Source organism: Theropithecus gelada, chromosome 4 (assembly GCF_003255815.1).
Source record: "Theropithecus gelada isolate Dixy chromosome 4, Tgel_1.0, whole genome shotgun sequence".
Lineage (NCBI taxonomy): Eukaryota > Metazoa > Chordata > Mammalia > Primates > Cercopithecidae > Theropithecus > Theropithecus gelada.
The window spans coordinates 36,901,629-36,920,784 of NC_037671.1; the positions used below are offsets into that span (position 1 = coordinate 36,901,629).

At 43.7% G+C, this 19,156-nt stretch overlaps 1 protein-coding gene across 3 annotated transcripts in view; it reads right to left on the reverse strand.

Moving 5' to 3' along the window:
• Positions 1–19,156, reverse strand: part of C4H6orf106 (chromosome 4 C6orf106 homolog) — a 113,829-nt gene that overhangs the window by 4,005 nt on the left and 90,668 nt on the right. For 2 of the 3 annotated variants that reach the window (XM_025382107.1, XM_025382105.1), the window contains one exon: positions 17,692–18,041. In XM_025382107.1, coding sequence (XP_025237892.1) covers positions 17,692–18,041 — 350 coding nt within the window. The remainder of the gene's footprint in view (positions 1–17,691; positions 18,042–19,156) is intronic. The other variant, XM_025382108.1, reaches the window with a different exon arrangement.

Consider the following 19,156-nt stretch of genomic DNA (forward strand, 5'->3'; position numbering starts at 1 on the left):
ACTAGCCTGGACAACGTAGTCAGAACCCATGCCTATAAAATTTTTTTAAAAAATTAGCCAGGCATGGTGGCACATGTCTATGGTCCCAGCTACTTGGGAGGCTGAGGTGGGAAGATTACTTGAACCTGGAAGGTCGAAGCTGCAATAAGCCATGATTACGCGACTGCACCACTCCAGGCTGGGCAACAGAGCGAAATCCTGTCTCAGTTTTTTTTTTTTTTTTTTTGAGACGGAATCTTGCTCTGTCGCCCCGGCTGGAGTGCAGTGGTGCGATCTTGGCTCACTGCAAGCTCCGCCTCCCAGGTTCACACCATTCTCCTGCCTCAGCCTCCCGTGTAGCTGGGACTACAGGCGCCCGCCAACACGCCCAGCTAATCTTTTGTATTTTTAGTACAGACGGGGTTTCACCGTATTAGCCAGGATGGTCTTGATCTCCCGACCTCGTGATCTGCCTCTGTCGGCCTCCCAAAGTGCTGGGATTACAGGTGTGAGACACTGTGTCCGGCCAATCCTGTCTCTTTTTTTTTTTTAAAAAAATCACGTGGTAAGAGGCAGAGCCAAGATTCAAAACCAAATCTGATGGACTGCAGTATTACTTCTCCCCAAACTAGCTCTCCCTTGCCACATGATAAGGTTTATTCCAACTTGCCAAAGGCACTTTCTGTGCTGCTTGGCTGAGCGGAAGAGGCTTCACAATCTTGCTTCCCCTCATAAGAATGAGACACCAAGATATGCCAACATCAAAAGCAGCTGCACGAACCATGAACATGCTGGACCATGACGTGTGCTTCCTCCCCAATCCCTGCTTTCTGTTTTTCCATATAAAGCCTCCCAAAACCAGAAGTACGTCTCTAGTTGCTTGGTGGTATCACTAAACTCAACAAAAAATCCTGAGGAGATGATTTGGGGAACGGACAGGCCAACACCAATGGGGCATCCACTACGTGCCAGGTGCTACAGCAGCACCTAACACGTTCTCTTTAACCCTCACAAAGATCCAAGGAGACAAGTATGGTCTCAAAGCTCAGAGAGGGGAGGCAACCTGATTAAGGGAACAGCACTGGTGAGGGAAGCAGCTGGCATTTGTCAAAATGCCACATGGCTGTCAGCCCGAGCCAGCCATGCCTCTAGCAGACGAGCTATGGCTCCAACCATCTCAGCAGCCACAGCATCCACTCACTCAAGCAAGTGTGGGCTGGAGCAGCAAAGGGCTCTCAGATTCCATTTTGCAAGGCCTAGTAGGGGGGTAACATACATCAGAGGTATCAAGTTGGTGCAAAAGTAATTGCAGTTTTTGCCATTATTTTTATTTTTATTTTTTTCGAGACAGAGTCAAGTGCTGGGATTACAGGCATGAGCCACCATGTCTGGCTTTTGCCGTTACTTTTAATGGCAAAAAACGCACTAACTTTTTCACCAACCGAATAGAAAGTGAAGCAGCTGAAAACAAGCTGCCCTGACTCAGCAGCTCCCAACAATAATCATTCATCTGGAACTACCCAAGAAAAGCAACAAAAGCTTCAATTCCCTGAAGGATTAGAACCAATACAATGCTCAAAGGTCTCTGAGCAGGAAAAAAAATGCACCGCAAAAAGAAAACCTGGCTAGGTATGGTTGCTTATGTCTACAATGCCAGCACTTTGGGAGGCTGAGGCGGGAGAACTGCTTGAGGTGAGGAGTTGGGAGAACACTGTGGGTAACACAGTGTGACTCCATCTCCACATGCAATTTTTTTTTTCAGTTAGCTGGACATGGTGACGCATGGCTGGAGTCCCAGATACTCAAGAGGCTGAGGCCGGAGGATCACTTGAGCCCAGGAGGTCGAGGCTGTAGTGAGCTATGATCATGCCACTGTACTTCAGCCTGGGAGACAGAGTAAGACCTCTTTTAAAAATAAAACAAAGTCACAGGTTCTGAGGGTTAGGAAAAAAATAATACATTTAATAAAGAAAAGAGAAAACTCAAAAAACAAACAGCATGTTTCCTATGAAATATTTACTCCTTTACCCTAAATGTAACTGCTTTCCAGTTCAAAGCTCCACACACTTCATGTGGGCCTTTATAAAGCAAGTACTGGCCTTATGATTTGTCTAGAATACTTGAAGAAGGGAGTTTATGACTTTGCCAAAAAGCTGTTGTACATTCCCACTTAACAGATAAATAAAGCAGGTTCTATGCAACTGGCAGCAAGAGGAATAAAGACACATGCATTTTCAGATTTCCGTTTAAGTGCCCTGGCCCTCAGACCATTCAGTGTGGTATTTAACTAGTTTAGATTATAGTTATTGTTGATCCTCTATTTACTGATGTTAGATTATAGTTATTGTTGATCCTCTATTTACTGATGTTCCATGCCTTTTATGAAGAAAAATGCTACCTAATTCTCCTTTACCCAGTGAACTACGTATTAGAGATGTTGTTAACTGGAACAGAAAAATGGTTTGACGAACAAGCTCTATTTTCCTTACCCCCAAATTAATTACCATCACTTCAAGGAAGAGAGAGGGTGCCGACTCTATTTGGAACCTATTTTACAATCTAGACTCCCCACATGCAGGATCATAGGTGTCTCATGTGGATCACAGAACACAGGCAACATAACACCAGCTGTAGAGGAAAAACCTGGCAAAGATCCCAAGAACAGCTTGTCTGGGGAGTCCTATGGCAGTAGGCTAAGTGGGAAGACCGTGGCGGTACCTTCTGGATGGAGGTACTTTCAATATGGGAGGCCCATCCACGTTTCAGATTCCACTGGAGTTTTTTTTTTTTTTTTTTTGAGACGGAGTCTCGCTCTGTCGCCCAGGCTGGAGTGCTGTGGCGCGATCTCAGCTCACTGCAAGCTCCGCCTCCCGGGTTTATGCCATTCTCCTGCCTCAGCCTCCCGAGTAGCTGGGACTACAGGTGCCCGCCACCTTGCCCGGCTAGTTTTTTGTATTTTTAGTAGAGACGGGGTTTCACCATGTTAGCCAGGATGGTCTCGATCTCCTGACCTCGTGATCCGCCCGTCTCAGCCTCCCAAAGTGCTGGGATTACAGGCTTGAGCCACCATGCCCAGCCTCCACTGGAGTTCTAAGACCTGGTGTAACGGGTTCTGGTAGCCAACGACAATCCCAGCCTAAAATTAGGATTTGGCAATACAGGTAACATTCACTCTCTTCTGGGGCCTAGCAACTCTTCAACTTTTATCTGCAGTAAAAGCAGATGCCGAATATTTTAGCTAACCTGGAATCAATGAAATACCTCCTGTTACACTTGTACCACTACTAATAAGGAAAACAGATCAAAGGGCAGATGCATCAGATGGTACCACAGGACCCTGAATTCAACTTTGACTCAAGCAAAAATCGAAGCCATCATCCTGATTATAAAACCCAGTGAGGCCAGGCATGGTGGCTCACGCCTGTAATCCCAGCACTTTGGGAGGCCGAGGAGGGTGGATCACGAGGTTGGGAGATCGAGACCATCCTGGCTAACACGGTGAAACCCCGTCTCTACTAAAAAATACAAAAACTTAGCCAGGCGTGGTGGCGGGCACCTGTAGTCCCAGCTACTTGGGAGGCTGAGGCAGGAGAATGGCGTGAACCCAGGAGGTGGAGCTTGCAGTGAGCCGAGATTGCGCCACAGCACTCCAGCCTGGGCGACAGAGCAAGACTGTCTCAAAAAACAAACAAACAAACAAATAAAAAACAAACAAAAAAACTCCCAGTGAGCTTGATGCAGAAAGTCACTCCCCTCTAGGAAGAATCATGTCCTATCACATAGGGACTAGCAGCAAGACTGATTTATCCACGCTAATGGAGGCTATAAATACTCAAACCCAGAAAAAAACTCTGGTATCTGACTCCAGGTCTAAAGGCCAGTTGCTCAGGGCATACACTACTTACACAGAAATGGGTTTCCAAAGGCTACACTGAACAGCCCTATATGTGCTAGGGGATATGAAACTGTTCAGGTCCATAGGGGCTGAGGTATTGCTTGTTTTGCCTCAGCTTTCCCTAAGCTTTCACTGACCAGCTATCATAGGAACGAGCATGGCGACCTAAGTTCAACTTGGCTAGAGAGCAGGCAAGCCTTCTTAAAGCAGAGAGGCTCCACAGTTCCACAGTCATTAGCTAAGGCAGCAACGCCTCCTGCTCGCCAGTGTTGGGAAACAGACTTTTGCCTTAGGCCAGCTGAATGATTATAATAGTTGGGCCAAGTCCTGAACTGCATCTCCACAATGCAATAATAACTACTGCAAGCCATTATCTGGCTAATTTCCTAAAATTAAAAAAATTTTTTTTGGTTGGGGGGGTGGGGGGGAGCGGTCCTCGCTATGTTGCCCAGGCTGGTCTTGAACTCCTGGCCTCAAATCATCTTCCCACTTTGGCTAAGTGCTGTAATTACAGGCATGAGCCACTGTGCTCAGCTCTAAAATATTGTTAGAGAACATTCAGAGACACAAAGATGAGCTCAGTCTCATCCTTAACAATCTCCTAAAAGGAAAATTTAAGATCTAGTACTTATAATCCTGTCCTCAAAGCAAACCTAAAAATAACTGTCTCTCCTGATTTGTTTTACACAATCATTTATAGTTGTGTCTGTCGAATAGCAAGAATCACTCCTAGCCAGTGACTTGGTTATCACTTATCTTATGTGAGAGTAAACCTGCAATATCTTAGAGTCCTTCCTAAAATTATACAGAAGTCAAAATAACCTTTCCAAAAAGGAGTACTAAAAAAGTATCACTGATAGAAAACATTAACTGTATGCCAAAGTACTAAAAAACAGGCAATCGTTCTATTTCAGTTAGATTTTTTTTTAACCTGCATTCACCTATTTTCATCAGTAGGCAGGGCAGTGCTATCAGAAGAGTAGGCTGCCCTTCTATGAGGACAGAAGCTGTTCCTGATACTTATTTCTGCCTTGCACACAGTAGACTCAAGTAAAATGAATGAATGAATTATGAAATACACTGACTGGTGAGTCAGCCCGTTTTTCAACATTCCAGGAAAAAAAAGAAGGCTGAAATTCCTAATGAAAAAAAGGATGTCTTGTTGAGAGATTTTTGTGTTACTCTTTCTCTATATGAAAGCTTGTTGTTTAGATAAATCACCACAACACAGGACTTTCACATACCTGTCTTTATTTTGCTTTTATTTGTGATTTGATTTAAATAAATAAGAAGGTTCACACAGGTTAATAAAAAGACAAGCACGTTTGCTGTATGGCTGAGAAATAATATGCTCTCTCGGTGTATACTGATGGCATTATCAGATAACACCATGAGGACCCTCCTCCTCCTCATTTCCTGGGTCAGTCCTGGTCAGTGCTTCTCCCGCCTAGTGCTCCTTTTGTATCAGTTATGTACACTGAATGCAAACACAGAAGAATACAGGGTTTAGTACTAAGTCCTGTCCTGACTGTGTACTGCAAACATTGTGTGGTGAGGCCCTGCTCAAAGGCCTGGCTTGGCTGGCAAGGGCCAGAAACTGACTAGGCCCTGATCAAACCCATTAGTCTCTCATTAACTAGAAATAAAATTAAGTCTGTACTGGAGTAATGAGCAGGGCAATGAGCACTCTCTCAGGAATGTACAAACCAGGGCCCTTTCCTTAGTGCCTTCTGACTACCTCCGGGAGGCTTGCTGGTTGGCAGAGCAGGGCCACATCAGCATGAGAGAAGGACTTCTGTAGATGATTTAACATTGGTCTCGCTCTGTTGCCCAGGCTGGAGTGCACAGGCACGATATCGACTCACTGCAACCTCCACCTCCTGGGTTCAAGTAAGTGATTCTCCTGCCCAGGCTGGAGTGCACAGGCGTGATCTTGACTCACTGCAACCTCCACCTCCTGGGTTCAAGCAATTCTCCTGCCTCAGCCTCCCAAGTAGCCAGGACTACAGGTACCACCATGCCCAGCTAGTTTTTGTAGTTTATTTAATAGAGATGGGATTTCACCATGTTGGCCAGGCTGGTTTAGAACTCCGGACCTCAGGTGATCCACTCACCTCAGCCTCCCAAAAGTGCTGGGATTACAGGTGTGAGCCACCACACTTGGCCTGTTCAAGTCACTTTCATGTGACAGTCTCCCAAAATTCAAAGATGTATTTGATGCACTGGCTGAGAATGAGCGTGAGAACCAGTCAAAGAATAGGAAAAAACCCTACTTTTATGCTCAAGGGCTGATGACAGGGCAAGCTCAGTTCAACCAGGCCTTCTGATTGTGCTGAAACATTTAACTCAGTTATTAGTGTGCTGAATGTATTTTTAAAGCTCTTTAAATACAACTTTTTTTATTTGCCTCTGTAATAGTTTTTCTGTTGCTCTTAACTTATCTCTACAGTCCTGTTGGGGAACTTCTCATCTACCCATTTATCCTCCCTTCACCCATTCATCCAACCCTTCATCATTTATCCCTCCATCCTTCCTCTATCATCCATCCTTCCATCCCTCATCCTTCCATACATCCTCCCTGTCATCCATCCTCCTATCCATCCAAAGTCCCCCATAGCAAAAGGCAACTCCCACAGCCTTCACCCACCCCTACTCCCCTTACAAATTTTTTAAAAACCATGAAGAATAAAACTCAAACATAATTGTGAATGAAAACACATTATTCAAAGTTTCTACATGGAGGTAGAGGATCCTAGCTGAATGTGACTTCCCCTTTTAGTAAAGATTTCAGAAAAAAAGCTATTTGTGATTCAGAATTCTAGCTCCAAAGATCTGATGTAATAGCAAGTGTGCTAGAATCCAAGTGGGATGCTGTTATACAGAACTCTTTCACGGTCATCTCCTAGGGTAGAGGAAATTCCTAAAAAGGAAGAAAGAATCAGTAAGAGTCTCACTGGGGAGGACACCCACATGAGGGAAGCTTATTCAAGTTCCCAGTCATGTAGCCACCCTGCTAGGGCACAGGGTGAGGCTGCTGGTCCAACTTTCTCTCAGAATTTTCATTCAAGTTCCTGTAACTTTCTGTCAACTACCCTTTCCTTACAAGCCATCATCTCCACTGTGTGTCTTACAATTAATTGACAGGCATCAGCTCCCATAATGGCTGGTGGATTAAGGGAAGAGAATAAGCTCTCTCTCTCCTTCTTGGTTCCTTTCAGCTATATTTGGTTTTGTCTTGCCACTCCCCTACTCAAAAGCATTGCTGGCACTCTCTCCTTTCATATTAAATGTTAACTCTCCTTTGCTTGGCTTTTAAAGGTCTTCCTCCAAAATGCACCCCACCCTCTTTAAGCACACCTCACTCACCACGGCCAAGCTGGCCAGTGTCCTGTGAACACACCCTGCCTGTGGTTGCCTCTGAGCCTTCCTGCATGTGGTTCTTCTTCCCTCCAATTCAGTTTGAATCCATCCTCCATCAAGGGATTGCTTTCCTGATTACTCCAAGCCTTATTGCTTTGGCCGTCCCCAAATTCCTATGATCACTTAAAAGTCAACTAGAACTCAACATACTTGATCTTCACTGGCTCTTCTTCTTCCCTATGGATTAGTCACATCTATGTTATCAGATAGTAAATTCTTTGAAGATAGGGATTAGTGGCTGAGCACCCAGGAGACCTCACTTACTTACTGAAAAAATATCAGTCAATATTATTGACTGCATAATATCAGTCAATATTATTGACTGTGTAAAGCAAACGGGTTTAACTGGCCCTTAGGCAGTGAAATCACAGCAAAAAATTCAAGACCCTCAAACCTTTGCAGGGGAACACCCACAGCTCTAAGGAAGCTCCCATTTTTCCTGAGATACAACAGTTCTTAACCTTACATTTTGTTCTGGTCCTGCTGGAATACAATTAAAGCAGACTTAGCTGAGAACAAGTCATTTGAAACCTGAGCATCTATACCAGGAGCCATTCTTACACTTTTGAATTATACTTTATCTGTTTGAACCAATAATTTCACTAGTCCTACTTTGAGAACTTTCATCAGAAATTAAAATGCTGAATTCACAGTATGGGGAAGAGAATGAGCCCTTATAGCCAAAATAAAATATGCTGGCAATCTTGGGAACATTAGCTTTGCTTTAGCTACAAGAGTGCATAGCATTAGAACAATCTAAAACAATGCTTAGAGCCCAAAGCAAATAAAATAGAGCTGGACAGCTTGGAAGCTACTGAGGTACAAAAAGGAAAGTTCCTGGAGATACTTTTTATTCTCAGTCAGATAGTAATGTTACAAACAACAAAAGACATTTTCTAAGGCCCATAGTGTTTGCTTAATTTATTTAAAAAATGCACACAACATTCATGCCAATGTAAACACCAGCAAAGCTGGGAGGGCTTTACTGGCTCTTCTGGGTTTTCAAAAGAGAATCATCAAAATATTAAGCCCAGAGTCTTCTGGCAAGTCCCTTCTGGTACAGAGTGTGCTAATCTGCCAGCCAACTGGGACAGGTCCCTTGGTTGCTCTGTGTTGCTTCCTACTGGCCTCACATTCTTTTGCAGTTCCTACAATGAACGAAGAGGTCTCTACGACCTGACACTAAGTGTATAAACTACCTCCAGAGAATAGCCAACAAACTTCACTTGCCAACAAACCTCATTGTAGTGTGGTCTAGAACATTAGACTCAAACTGGATCCCCGGGTTCCAGCCTGCAGCCCACCTTCAATTTGCTGTGTGAATGTGAGCAAGTTACTTATAATACTTCCCTATTATTTTTTCAAATGAGGATTATAACTATGAAAGTCACAAGTGTGTTGTGAATGAAGAATAAGAATGAAAGCAGTAAAGGTACTATGGATAGTATGAAATGGTTTACATGTTAGATAGATAGTGTTAAGCTCAGTCCTTGGACCTCTATGCCAGAGGTTCACCAGTGGGGGAATTTTGCCCCCCAGGGGACATCTGGCAATGTCAAGAAACATTTCTGGTTGTTACACTGTGGGGAGGGAGGGCGGTACTATTGGCATCTAGCGGGTGAAAGGCCAGGAATGCTGCTAACCACTGTACAACACACAAGACACATATACCCTTGCCTCATTAAAAAAAAAAAAAAAAAAAAAAAGAGACTTAACTGGCCCAAAATGTCAACAGTCTTAGTCAGCTAAGAAACCCTAACCTCTCATCATTTAGGGAATCACATTCAGTCTTATAGCATTAGATACCATCCATGTGACATAACTCTCAAATTTATATCTCCACCTAGACTTCTCTCCTACACTCTATATTCAACTTGGAAATGCAACAGCCCACTTGACACCTCCACTTAGATGTTTATATAAATATGCAACGTATCCAAAATGGTACCCTGATCTCTTCCCTACTTCTACCGCATCCTTTCCCCTCTCCATTGATGGTACCTCCATCCCTCTAATTGCTCAGGCCAAAAACCCTGGTGTTATCCTTTATTCTCTCTTACATCCCCTTCCAACCTATTAGCAAATCCTGTTAGCTCTAACTACACAATATAGATCCAGACATGGACCACTTCTCTTACCTCTACTGCCACCAGCCTGATCTGAACCACTCTTACTCTTTGCCTGGATGACCGCACTAACTTCCCTGTTGGCCTCCTGTTCCTACCCTTGCCCTGTATTTACTATACAAGAGCCAGAGTGCTCCTTTTATAGCATTAAGTCACACATATTATCCCTCTATTGAAAACCTTTTAAGGCTCCCCTTTACCCTCAGACCAAAAGCCCAAAACTTTATAAGGACCCACAAAACGCTCCACGATCTGGTCTCTGTCCCCTGACTTCATCTCCTTCTACTCTCCCTCTTGTGGTTCTGCTCCAGGCACTGGCCTCCCTGCTATCCCTTGAACACACCAGGCAAACTTCCACTTCAGGGCTTGCACTGGTTGTCCTCTGCCTAAAATATTCTTTCTCCATATAGGCTTTACAGAAACAAAACTCGACTTTAAAGCAACTGTAGGACAGCCCTTACGTATGTTCTAATTCTAAAATACTCAGTACATTCAAAGAGAGATTTTTAATTTGTCCCAGAAAAATAAGACTCCACAGACTGTATCTTGTGGCCACTATCAAGGAATACAGACAGGTTTGGTTTTTGTGTGTATGACATCAAAAATACAGATCTGCTGTAACAAGAGTGAGTTAATGAAAATTTCAATGCCAACAAAAACCTAAACCCAAGTGACTATGAAGGTTTCTAGGTAATCTTTTCCCTTCTTGGAGGCTAGAGAGAAAGCAATAGTTTGTGGGGAGAAGAGGTTTAATAGTAGAAAAGTCACATAATATTTGGTCAACGATTGCCTTGATCCTCATTTTTTTTTTTTTTTTTGAGACGGAGTCTCACTGTGCCTCCCAGGCTGGAGTGCAGTGGCGCGAGCTCGGCTCACTGCAAGCTCCGCCCCCCGGGTTCACGCCATTCTCCCGCCTCAGCCTCCCGAGTAGCTGGGACTACAGGCGCCCGCTACCGCGCCCGGCTAGGTTTTTGTATTTTTAGTAGAGACGGGGTTTCACCATGTTAGCCAGGATAGTCTCGATCTCCTGACCTTGTGATCCACCCGCCTCGGCCTCCCAAAGTGCTGGGATTACAGGCTTGAGCCACCGCGCCCGGCCTTGATCCTCATTTAAAATGTAGCTGTACATTACAGAAAGCCCACAACTGTCGGCCCAGCTAATAAAAATGTGCACTCGAACACTGCAATTGGGAAGCAACACAGTGCAATGTTAAGAGAACAGAGCACGCTTAGGAGTCAAAATAACTGCTTTTGTTGGTATCCTGGTCTTATCACCCCGGTACACGACATTGGGCAAATTACTGAACCAGTCTCCGTAACTGTAAAGGAGTGATAATAACGACACTTTTATCATGGTACTGTTTGTAGACTACATGAAGTAATGCATGCCAAGCACTGAGCCTATTGTCTCTGGGGAATAAAAACTGGAGGCTGGGAAGCAGGGAGGTGACTGGTGTTTTTTGCCATAAGCTTTGTAGAACTACTTGGTTCCTTAAACTACGTACACTGATAAATTTTAATAATGAAAATTAAATTTAAAAAAGTCCTCAGCACAGCGCCTGGTGCGTAAGTGCTCAATCAATGATAGTTTTACAGCTCTGATTAATGTACTTTCAATGGCATGAGAATAGTGTGTTCTTACTACCTGTTCCTTGCCAGAGGGCCAAGTGACACCAATTTTCCATCTAGCTTCTCTTTGAACCATCTTTGAACCTTTCATGGAGAGGATCTGCATGTGAGAATGAAGACAATTCTAGGGTTTCATGGCAGTGGGAAGGTTACACGGGTGCCCTCTTAATGCCTCACATAAGCACTAGCCCAGTTGAGGACACCAACTACCTGCCTTCTGATCAAACTACCCGGGCAAATGTTGGTTCCAATTCCACGAAATCACCCCAAACCCTTCCCTTATTATTACGTTAAACTTTTTGGCCATTTCAAAGTAGATAATAGATCCACAAGCCATTACATTGCCAGGCCCATAGAACAAAAGATCTGCCTTTTCCAAACCTCCTCCAGCAGCCCCCACTACTGTTTCTAAACCCTCACCTGGATGGAGAGAAAAAAACTCTTCTATGCCTTAGTCAACACAGATAGCAGCAGGTGAGAAAAAGAGCTGATTTCTGATGTAACAGAAGCAGACTGAGTCCTGCTAGCTCCAGATACAAAATGCTTTACAGGATGACTGTTAAGAGAGGAAAGGGGTGGGGGTGGGGGAAGAGAATAAGCACAAAAGCAAGCCGGCAAGCACGAGCGCGCGAGCAGATGGCACTTGGCAGGGCTGGCTCTGGAGGAGCGGGATGAACCTCCCCACAAAGATAATAATAAGTTTCTCCTTCTGAACCAGCATTTGATGGAAGTAATAACAGTGGCTCAGACTGTAATCCAGTTTAAAGGGGGAATATATGACATATACCAGCCTCAAATACTTTTTTTTTTTTTTTGGAAGAAAGGACAAACACAATATAAGAGCCATATTTCAAGAAACAAAATAAGTGAATTTGGGGTCCTCTTCAGCTCCCAGTGTAAATCATTACTCCTGTAGTGAAAGAAAGCAAAGCATGTAGCTGTCCTAAAGAACAGCCCCTCGATTCTGCCAGCCATACTCTTATTCCCAGCTGTCCTGAATCAGGTCATTTGGGGTCTTATTGCCCTGTAAAGGCCTTCTTAGAAAACAGTGAAATCTTAAAAATTACTGGCATATAAGAAAAAGGTGTATGTAACTTTAACAGGGCTTTTTTTTCTCTTTCCACACCTCTGTGAATTGTTCTTCATCAGTTTCGCACTGTCCAAACAGAAGCTACTCTGGCCCCCTAGAGATGAGTCACAGTGCTAGAATTCACAGCAAGGTTAGCCTTGAGTCAACAGAGTGAGCACCCATCCTACTCTGACTTGATCGTCAGAAGCTCTTCAGCTAATCACATAACAAGGGATAATTAAAACACTTTCTAGCCTTCACCAGTATTTGATCTCACTGTTCACCTGGGACAGATAGTTCAGTCACAACTGAGCTGACAGTAAGGCCAGCCAATTTCTAACAAAAGCAGGGAGCCAGATTTATGAATCTTTGAGGTGAGTCAGCATATACTTACTTTTCTGACTCCTTCTGACAGCTCCCCACAGGGAGAAACCCCTTTGGGTTGTGGGATGCAGCTAGGGCAGGCGTTCCCCCCAGGGACGGAGCAATGAGTTCAGGGAGCTTACGATGACTCAAGAACAGCTGGGAAGGACTCCAGGGTGTCCAGTTCCTGGCACTGACAGATGTGCCATTCTGTTGACATATCCACCCAGCCCTCATAGTGCAGGTGCCTAAAGCAATCTTTTACCTTCATCCTACCAACCTTAGCAAGTTAAATTGTAACTATGGAGGCAGTAGGAAACTACCTGCCTGCTAAAACTGTGGTCATAGGCTTCCAGAGCATCACGTTCTTTCCCAGACTTGATGGCAAGCAGGGACTTCTCTGGAGTTAATCGGATCTATTGCCAACTCAGCGATCCCTGACACTAGCACCTCAGGCACCCCTCCTACCTAGCCGATAAAGATGGCACCTGAGCCAGGCGCGGTGGCTCATGCCTGTAATCCTAGCACTTTGGGAGGCCGAGGTGGGCAGATCATTTGAGGTCAGGAGTTCGAAACCAGCCTGGCCAACATAGTGAAACTCTCTCTCTACTAAAAATGCAAAAAATTAGCTGGGCATGGTGGTACGTGCCTGTAATCCCAGCTACTCAAGAGACTGAGGCAGGAGAATCACTTGAACTCAGGAGGCGAAGGTTGCAGTGAGCTGAGATTGTGCCACTGCACTCCAGCCTGGGCAACAGAGCGTAACTCCTGTCTCAAAAGACAAACAAACAAACAACAACAAAATGGCACCTGGGCTGAATGGAAAACACTTCCCAATTCCAGAACCCCAAAGGTCTCTTTCTTCCTCTCCACTCATTCACAAATAAAAGGGTGCTAATTTACTATAAACACCACATGGCTTGGGTACCTTGAGTGTAAAAATACTTTTATCTTTTTTATCAACCAGAAAAAGAAGTCACTACTTTAAAGACCCAGCAAACACTGGAGCTCTTCAAAAGATGCCATAGTCAATGATCAGATTATATAAGGGTTGTGTATCTTATTTAAACTCCTCCTCATTCACACCTTGATACTACCAGTCATCAACTCAATGCAAGCTTTCCCCCAACACAACCTCCAGCCCAACAGGAGGATCGAGGGAAAGCTCAGGTTCACCTACCATTAAACACCTGTTAGTAATGTGGCACCGGGACTTGAATGCCAGCTTCACCTCTCACTGGCTGTGTGATACTAAGCAAGTTACTTAGCCAGCACACAAGTTTTAGTTTCCTCATCCAAAAATGAGATACATGCAATGTATCATCTTTACATCTTTGTTTCATCATCTAAAAATGAGACGATACATGTAAAGTACTTAGCAGCATGCCTAGCCCATACAAATAGTTAAAAAATAACTCTGATATATACCTGATCTCATCACTTCCTCAGGTATATACTTCAGAACCTCAAGCATGCCTGCCTTTATAAATAAATAAATTACATATTCTCAAGCCAAATATAAATGTTTAGGATTATCTCTGCATTTAAGGCTCACATTTAGCAAAGATTTATGATAGATGTCCACTCATATTTATGACAGATGTCCTCCATTTAACCAATTCTTTTCAACGTCATTTGTATAATTATTTAATCCCTACTCATCAAAAAAACACACTGCAACCAACTGAACCTATCTCCCATTGTCCATCACCCATACCTCGCGACTGCAGGCCCCTTACTCACTCTGCCCTTGGTACCTCAACTGTTCTCCGTGTCCTTGCTGTCTGTCCATCTTTCCAAGTCTCACCCATCCTCTGAAAAGCCCTTTCCTTCAACTCCATCTCCACTTCATCTCTTTACTCACTCTGCCCTCGGCACTTCAACTGTTCTCCATGTCCTTGCTGTCTGTCCATCTTTCCAAATCTCACCCATTCTCTGAAAAGCCCTTTCCTTCAACTCCATCTCCACTTCATCTCTGCTTCTCTAACTCTTATTGCACCCTTTCAGCCATTACATACAACATAGGCTGGGAGCAGTGGCTTGCATCTATAATCTCAGCACTTTGGGAGGTCAAGGTAAGAGGATCGCTTGAGCCCAAGAGTTCAAGACCAGCCTGGGCAACATAGGGAGATCCCATCTCTACAAAAAAAATTAAAAATTAGCCGACTGTAGTGCCATAAGCCTGTAGTCCCAGCTACCCGGGAGGCTGAGATGGGAGGATCGCTTGAGCCCAGGAAGTCAAGGCTGCAGTGAGCTGTGATTGTGCCACTGCACTCCAGTCTGGGTGGCAGAGTGAGACTCTATCTCAAAAAAACCACACACACACACACAAAAAAAACCCAAAACACAGATTATACATTTGGACTATGTTGTTCTCTACTGACCAAACTCATACTTCATTTTGACTGAATTGCTCTCTAATTGCTTTGTGCATGTTTCATATCCCCTACTGTACTGCGGGCTCCTAGTGGGTAGGGATCCTTTTATTCCTCAAGTCTCCTAATGTACGATGTACACTGCTCTGAACAGTGCCCAGATGTATGAATATTTACTGATGACTACCTCCTACACCCTATTCTATTCCTAAGGAGCCCTAAGAGCTAGAGTGGAGCTGACTCAACTTTAGCCAGAAATGCCTTCAGAGAACCTGCTCGATGCTTCATATAAATGCTTTCTAGGATTCTGCCTAGATTAAGAAAAAAAGGAGATTCCAATTTCTCTTTGGCATCTAAGTTTCACATTTTCAATGCATTATAGTCAATAGTCTTTTTGGATATTATCTCTAATGGGAAGTTCTTCTCTACAGTTCTTGCAAATGCTACTTCTAAATGATCCTACAAAGTCCAGGAAAAAAACTAGATAACATATTAATACCAGGAGTTCATCAACTTCAAGAAATAAGTCAATAACCTCACCTTAGTCCAGTCCTTCCAAAAAAAGCAACCCCTGGTAGGACCTCAATTAACGCTGGCAGAAAACACCAGCCCAACATTCCCAACCTTCTGTGATGACTGTGTGCAACCATCACAGAGGTGATTAAAAAGCATCAGTCCCTAAAGAGGAAAACAATTAATGGTCTCTCAATTCAGGAAGACAAGTGCAGTGCCCTGGCCAGGAACAGCACAGCTCTCTCCTAAAACTGCAGTGATGGCCAAGCCAGAAAGCTTGTAGTTGGGTGAGGCAGCTTCCATTAGAGAAAGCACAGGAGCAATTGGTTTGTTTTGCCTCAATCAACGTTAGTCTTCCCATTAAACCCAACAGACTCAAGTTCTCATTCTAACAAAGCATGCTTAGCCCAGGGCTGGCCCATTTACCACTCAGAACAGTCACAGACTCTGGAGGGTTAAATTCAAGAAAAAATACTAGAGAAATAGGAGCTTAGAAGAAAATATTTTATTTATTAGAGCGTTAAGATGTGAAACGTCTTTCCTCAAATACAGGCAATTTACTCTCTTGCCAATTTACTTCTCTTATATCCTATACAATTAACACTAATCCACAAAATCCTTTGTAATGACCACCCAATCAACCAATAAATCAATCCTTCATTATGTTATTACTACTGAAAGAAGTCTTTCCTATTAGAGCATGTGAAAGAGGACTCACATCACCTAGTTTTCTTAATTTGTCTCTTGATCTAGACCACATTTAAACTACTGGTCAGGCCGGGCATGGTGGCTCACACCTGTAATCCCAGCATTTTGGGAGGCCAAGGTGGGTGGATCACCTGAGGTCAGGAGTTAGAGACCAGCATGACCAACGTGGTGAAACCCCGTCTCTACTAACAATACAAAATTAGCTGGGCGTGGTGGCACATGTCTGTAATCCCAGCTGGGCGTGGTGGCACATGTCTGTAATCCCAGCTACTTGGGAGGCCGAGGCAGGAGAATCGCTTGAACCCGGGAGGCAGAGGTTGCAGTGAGCTGAGATCACGCCATTGCACTCCAGCCTGGGCAATAAGAGCAAAACTCCGTCTCAAAAAAAAAAAAAAAAAGGGCCAGGCGCTGTGGCTCATGCCTGTAGTCCCAGCACTTTGGAAGGCCGAGGCATGAGGATCACTTGAGGTCAGGAGCTCGAGACCAGCCTAATCAACATAGTGAAACCCTGTCTCTACTAAAAATACAAAAATTAGCCAGCCATGGTGGTGGGTGCCTGTAATCCCAGCTACTTGGGAGGCTGAGGTAGGAGAATCTCTTGAACCCGGGAGGCGGAGGTTGCAGTGAGCCAAGATCACGTCACTGCACTCCAGCCTCGGTGACAGAGCAAGACCCCATCTTGGAAAAAATAAAAAATAAAAATAAAAATAAAATAAAACTACCGGTCAGAAAAATATCATTCTTACAACATAGTCACTTGCCCCTCAAATAAACATAAACTTTATTTTTAAAATTTAAGGTGAATGCCAACATGAATTGAAGCCAGGACAGACATAACAGTTTATGAGGTAATATGGGTAGGATGCTAGGCTTAATATGCAGCATTATTATTCAAAGAAGAATACACAGGAATGCTCACAGGACTCCACCACATGAACCACCTACAACAATGAACTCCCAGCATCAGGGCTTTATTCAACCAACCAAAATCAACAACCAGGAACCATCATCACCTTAGCAAACTATGGAAGACACTAATCAACTGGCATAGAGGAAAACAGATCAAGAAATCAAACACCTAGAAGAGTGCCTCACAACAATCAGAATATTTAAAATCACAGTTAACTCTACAAACAATTCTCTCACTTATTCACCATATTTGAAAAGTCAAAATATCACTGGGGCCTCTCTGGATTGTGGATAAGAAGTCGATGGGCCATAAAAGACTGAAAAGACAACAACAAGAAGACATGCAAACAGGGTAAATAAAGCAAAGCCCAACAACAATATTTAGAATAAATAATTGAGCAACATTCTTTCTTTTTTTTAAATACTAAAGGTAAAGAACTTCACTCTTTCAACACCCAAACTATAGCAGAGAGACAGGAGTAAATTATAAATGTGGATGAAGCAACATCCACAGGACATGAAGAGGGGGGTGGGGAAAGGGGAGAAGGTATGAGCTTTTGCGTTGTTGCTGTTGGCAGGAGAGCTGAGCAGTCTTAAAGAACCTCCTCTGGGGAGCGGCAGTCTAGGATTCTAGGTTTGCCATGAAGGGGTATCACAAGTCCCAAGGCCCACCACCTACCCCTTCTCTTCTCCAAGGGCACCTACCTTACTGTAAGTCACTACTGATAAGTTGTTTGCGTGACTGCTGGGAGACAGATTTACAGAGTTCTGTGACAGTCTATTCTGGTCTTGCTCAGTTTGGTCAGGAGCAGGAGCCCATGTGTCAGGAGCAGGAGCCCAAGTGTTTTTGCTGATCGAGTCGAACTCGGAGCCCCCAGGGTCTTTTAAGTTGTTTTCATCTGATTGTCGGTTCTTTTGGGGAGAGGCAAAAGGGTTGAAGTTTCCTTCTACCTTACGATGCGGCTGTGTGTTGAACTCCGTTTCAAAAGATGACAGCTGCTGCGTTACTCCTAAAAGTCCACCCACCTCCACACTGAGAATCACCCAGATGACATCTGAAACAAAAAGGTAACTCATGTCAATGCTAGGCTTACCCTTATGGCCCAAGATAGCCACCACCAAAAACCCCAAACATTATCCAAACCATAGAATGAAACATTCTTCTATATGCTAGTTTTAAAAGCTTGCTAACCAAGCTGCCTGGTACATTTGCATTGCATGCATAGCTACATTTCTGGTAATGTCAAATTCAAATTCTAGTATAAATTCAGCAGAGGTCTGTGGTAAGATCCATGAAACGCTATTTATAAAAAGCTTACCAGTTGATGCCAATGCACCGTCATCTTTGGAAATCATTATTCCAGAGAACGATCAATAGATAGAAATCAAAAGTTACTCTTCCTAGAATTAATACCTCTTTGTGGTTTTTCACTTTATTTTACACGTATTTAACTCAGAAAATTCAGGACTGGCATAGTTCTGGAGTTTTAAAATGCTTACAATTACGAGAATTACAACTTTACCAACGCTCTTCCCTTTGGGAGCAATTTAGAATGACCATAGGTTGTCCAAACTAGGACAAATGAGAGTGAAAGAGGGACCTATTAATAATTACGCCAGGACCAGCACTTCTCTAGACAAAATGGAAGATACTATCACCCTGGCAATTTGACCAAAAACCACCAAGAATTTGGTGTATTTCTAAAATACCCAATTTAACACCTGCTTTGCTTTTCTGTCATACAGTCATGCATTGCTTAATGAAGAAGGTATGTTCTGAGAAATGTATCATCAGGTAATTTCATCACTGTGTGAACATCATAGAGTGTACAAACCTAGATGGTAGAGCCTACTACACACCTAGGCTAGATGGTATAGCCTATTGCTCCTAGGCTACAAATCTCTACAGTATGTTACTATACCGTTACTGTATTGAATACTGTAGTCAACTGTAGCACAATAGTAAGTATGTGTGTATCTAAACATATCTAAGGCCAGGTGCAATTTTTCATGCCTATAATCGCGGGCACTCTGGGAGGTCTAGGCAGGAGGATCACTTCAGACCAGAAGTTTGAGACTGGCCTGGGTGACCCTGGTAGAGACAGACCCTGTCTCTACCAAAATTTAAATATTAGCTGACTGTGGTGGTGCTCGCCTATAGTCCCAACTA